The sequence below is a fragment of the Pleuronectes platessa genome, chromosome 15 (genome assembly GCF_947347685.1).
Source record: "Pleuronectes platessa chromosome 15, fPlePla1.1, whole genome shotgun sequence".
Classification (NCBI taxonomy): Eukaryota; Metazoa; Chordata; class Actinopteri; order Pleuronectiformes; family Pleuronectidae; genus Pleuronectes; species Pleuronectes platessa.
The window spans coordinates 4,853,272-4,857,209 of NC_070640.1; the positions used below are offsets into that span (position 1 = coordinate 4,853,272).

At 43.2% G+C, this 3,938-nt stretch overlaps 1 protein-coding gene across 1 annotated transcript; it reads right to left on the bottom strand.

Annotated features, from left to right (window-relative positions):
• Positions 1-258: 258 nt before the first annotated feature.
• On the bottom strand, positions 259-3,187 carry cfap298 (cilia and flagella associated protein 298). Its single transcript, XM_053442056.1, has 8 exons — positions 2,949-3,187; positions 2,554-2,706; positions 1,850-2,017; positions 1,549-1,616; positions 1,298-1,456; positions 1,031-1,162; positions 858-953; positions 259-779 (listed from the first exon to the last, which is right to left on the bottom strand). Exons 2-8 carry the CDS (start codon positions 2,690-2,692, stop codon positions 669-671), a joined length of 873 nt encoding a protein of 290 aa, XP_053298031.1. The 5' UTR covers positions 2,693-2,706; positions 2,949-3,187; the 3' UTR covers positions 259-668.
• Between the last annotated feature and the right edge of the window lie 751 nt (positions 3,188-3,938).

Sequence of the window (3,938 nt, forward strand, 5' to 3'; positions counted from 1 at the left end):
GTGGCAACTTCCTGCCTCACAGCAGCACTGATTTTAAGAGGTTTACGTGTGTGTGTGTCTGTGTGTGTGTGTGTGTGTTTGTGTGTCAGTGAGAGGAGACAAAGAGAGGAAAGGTGTTGCATCCTTACTGCTGCACAAGGGATGAACTTTTCCAAGTCTTTGTGAAACACTAAACACACTATTAATACTAAATGTAAGAACATGGTGGATTCACACGCTACAGTGGACATTTGTTTTAACACAGAAATGAACAGTAGCTTTTCATTTGTTTAAAGATTTAATAAAAAAATTGCATTACAACAGTGTGATAATAATCAGAGGGAACACAGCAGGAAGACTGAGGTAAAAATAAATCAGATTTATATTGAAAGTTTTGTAGCATTTTGTTTCCAGATGTCTTCACATTTCAGTTTGGTTAAAAATAACGATCAGGTGTTCATCCAGAAACAGGAACCTTACTTATATGAAATATAGTATAAATTAAATATGAAAACCTCTCTATTCAATTCAATACAATTTCATTGGTATGCCAAATCATAATAACTATGATCCCAAGGCACTTTAAAGACGTATAAAATATCGTGTGGAAGACGTCAAATAACAACCGACTGAGAAAAGGCCTCTCGTTGCATATGAGGCTGAAACCGACCAGGACCAACAGTCGGTCTTTATCTCGGTCCCCATTTGATGTTGGTGAGGCCTTGGAACTGTTTCTTCAGAGCCCCTCTGTCCGACCAGTCGGAGTCCAGGCTGCTGTCCTCGTCCGTCTCCTCCAGTTTCTGAAAATGTCACCAAGAGACGGTCAGAGACGTAGAGTAAGTTACAACAGGGATGTGGTGGTTTGTGCTTCTCCTCACCTTGAGCTCCTCTTGCCTTCTGTAGGCGTGCATCATCATCTGCTTCTGCTGCTCCTCAGTGACCAGAGGTTCCCTCGCTGGCGCCCCCTGCCCTTTCTGAAGGGAAACAACCTCATGAAACCACAACTAGACTGACTGTCACGTAGGAAACAAATTCTCAAAGTTGCTCTTACCTTTTGGATTTTCACCACAATCTTCGTCTTGTCATTTTTGCCGACGTAGTCCTGCAGTTTCTTCCCCCTTTGCATCTCTTTGGCCGCCCACCAGAGCTGGCACTCGTCCTCTGTGATCACCTGCTGAGACGCCTGAGGACACAGGAGACAGAAGGAGATGGCAGAGGAAGATGAACGAAGGACAAAGGAAAAGATGAGAAAGAAACAATTAAAGAGACAGTTGCATCGATTCAACTCTGACCACAGGAACAGGAGCCGCTCTCTAACCTGCATTCCTGAAAGGTCTTCCCGCTCCTCGAACTCCATCCTGATGGGGTCGTGAGGAGGCAGCTCCATGGGGTACACAATCATCACGGCACCTCTCAGCTGATCCAGAGCTTCCTTTACCATCTCCACTGTGACACAGACGTTGGCCTGAACTTGTTTCTGAAGGATTAAGAGACAGATGCACATATCTTACACTCTGTGAGTAAAAGAACGAGTTCATAAAAAAGATTTAGTGTAACTCTCGTACTCACTTTGGAGATTAGAGCCTTGGCCTCGTCCATTGTTTTCATCAACACCTCTTTCATTTTATCATTGGGAGCTGCAGAGGACAAAGATATGAGAGGTGACAGGGACAAAACCATTTTTCACTTCTTCCCTGCCTGCATAGAAATAAACTATTTACACTATCTCATGTCAATTAACCTCTTCACAAAACTATCTACAGAGGTAGATCCACATGAAATCTCACAAATAAAAAACCCTTGAAGCATCTCCCTCCCCCCTTTGGCTCCATGGCCATGTCAAAGCTTCGATCACATGTCAGACTCTCACCGTGTCCGTTCCTTCTCCCCATCTCATCGTTCCTTAATACTGCTCCTCCGCTGGGAACGCACTTCTCCTCCCACTCATCCCTCAGATTCAGATCCACGATCTGCTCCGCGGTCAGCCCCTGCATGTTGGGCGGCAGCGTGACGCCATGGTCTGCAAGCTCCGGTATCTCTGAGGGAACGAAACAAGAGCAGACATGTTAGTTTAGCATTTAAACATTGATACACCTTCCCGTTTTCGTCGGACACAATTTTGATAAATATTTTTTTCATGTGCCCTGTTACAGTGGAAAACCTTCCAGTGTCATAATTGCAATTTGCAGCGTGTTCTTTATTTAAATGTGTTTTCTTAATCTGCAGTGTGTTGAGCTCTCCCGCCCATCGTAGGTAAACCTGTAGAGTGAGTGAAGCCTCCTGTAGTTTCAAGTGTGTGTGTGTGTGTGTGTGTGTGTGTGTGTATGTGTGTGTGTGTGTGCTCATTCTATAGTTATGAGTGCTACTTTTGGTTCTTTACCATCACTGTGAGGACATTTGGCTGGTCCTCAAACGCTCAATGGGCTGTTTGAGGGTTGAGACTTTGTTTAAGGGTTAGAGTTAGAATTAGGTTTAGGCATTTAGTTTGGATGAGGTTAGGGTAAGGGGCTCGGGATATATTGTGTGATTGTGTGTGTGTGTCTATGTGTGTGTCTGTGTTGTGTGTTGTCTCACCTGAACATATTCGCTCCACCTTCAGTCTCCCGTTGTAAATGGCAGTAATCTGCTGGATGGCTGTGTCCAGCGGAGCGTCCACTGTGGTGCTGAAGAGGAACTGACTCTCGTCTCCTCGCTTCACGTGCAGCTGCACCATGTTCCTTTGATCTCCTGCGGGAACAAACGATCCAAACTTTTAAAGCTCGATCCTGAAAACACGCGACGACTCCTCTGGGTGGAAGTTGCGTTGTGTAACCATGGTAACACTGTTGACGCTTCTAGAAAGAGCTGCAGCTAGCTCGTTAGCTCGTTAGCTCGTTATCTAGCTAGCTGATGGGAGTGTTTACGTTTCCTAGCTTTGTTTTTTTAAATCATAATTTGCTCTGTTGTGATTAAACATGGTAAAAACAAACCTGTGGGGTGTGAAGACAACGCGGTGCTGCGCTGTTCAAACCGGAGTCAGTCCTCCACTGGGGGCGAACTCAAATAGTGACACCGGTAACTCGTAGAGCCACTTCCGGTGTCAACAGAGACTGGTCAGTGCAGCTGCCTTTGATTCCACAATGTTCGGAAGCAGCGGACTTTGTTTATAACCGGCGACATTCATGCTAGCTACTACTACGACGAGTCTTCTTCTTGTTGACTCGTTAGATCAGTCCCCGCAGCTTTACTGCCCCCTCATGGTGGATGGTGGTATAACATCTCATTTTAAACTGATGTGAGGTGGCACCTTCAATAATAACAAAAAACTAAATACATCAAAAATAATCCAGTGATGAAGTGAAGTATGAAAAGTGTCTTTTTTTATCTTTAACTGTTGTCAACAGGGTGAAACGTACTGTGAGGGAATAACTTCTGTTTGATCCTGAATCAGATATAATGTCTGCAGCTTGCACCATTCGCGTGCACCAGTTATACTGCTGGGTTGGTTTATAGGATTAAGTTGGTGAAATGAATATGAAATTTATAACACAAAAGGGACAAAATCAGCAACTAGAATGACACTGAGTAGAGAACATGATCTCTGCCAAGGCTGGACAATCCTTCATGATTATCTAGTTCTTATGGTAGAATTGTAAAAGAAAAAGGAAGAGGCCTAAATTATTTATTTATTAAAGAATACAGACAAAAAATAAAGTGTAAAGAAATATTCAGGCCCCATTATATAACAAGATATAGATCAATTCAGTGGTTCTGATGCAAAGGTTACCCTACGTCCATATAAACGAGTCTCTGTGTTATATTAACCTATGAAGAATAACATCTTAACTATAAATTTAAATTAATAAATCAGAAGATAAAGATATGTGAACGTAAAGTACAGCTGAGGACATGATCAGTTTACGAGTGTGTAATATGTATGTCGTGCAGTAAAGCGTCTGCAATCAAAACAAACACAAAAC

Bases quoted from the DNA above. Each gene is read 5' to 3' on its own strand.
- cfap298 (XM_053442056.1), bottom strand. From the start codon at position 2,692: ATGGTGCAGCTGCACGTGAAGCGAGGAGACGAGAGTCAGTTCCTCTTC. The intron at 1,617-1,849 runs GTGAGAGTCTGA...TGTCCTCTGCAG, and splicing joins GGGGAGAAGGAACGGACACG to CTCCCAATGATAAAATGAAA. The intron at 780-857 runs GTGAGGAGAAGC...TGACATTTTCAG, and splicing joins GAAGGCAAGAGGAGCTCAAG to AAACTGGAGGAGACGGACGA.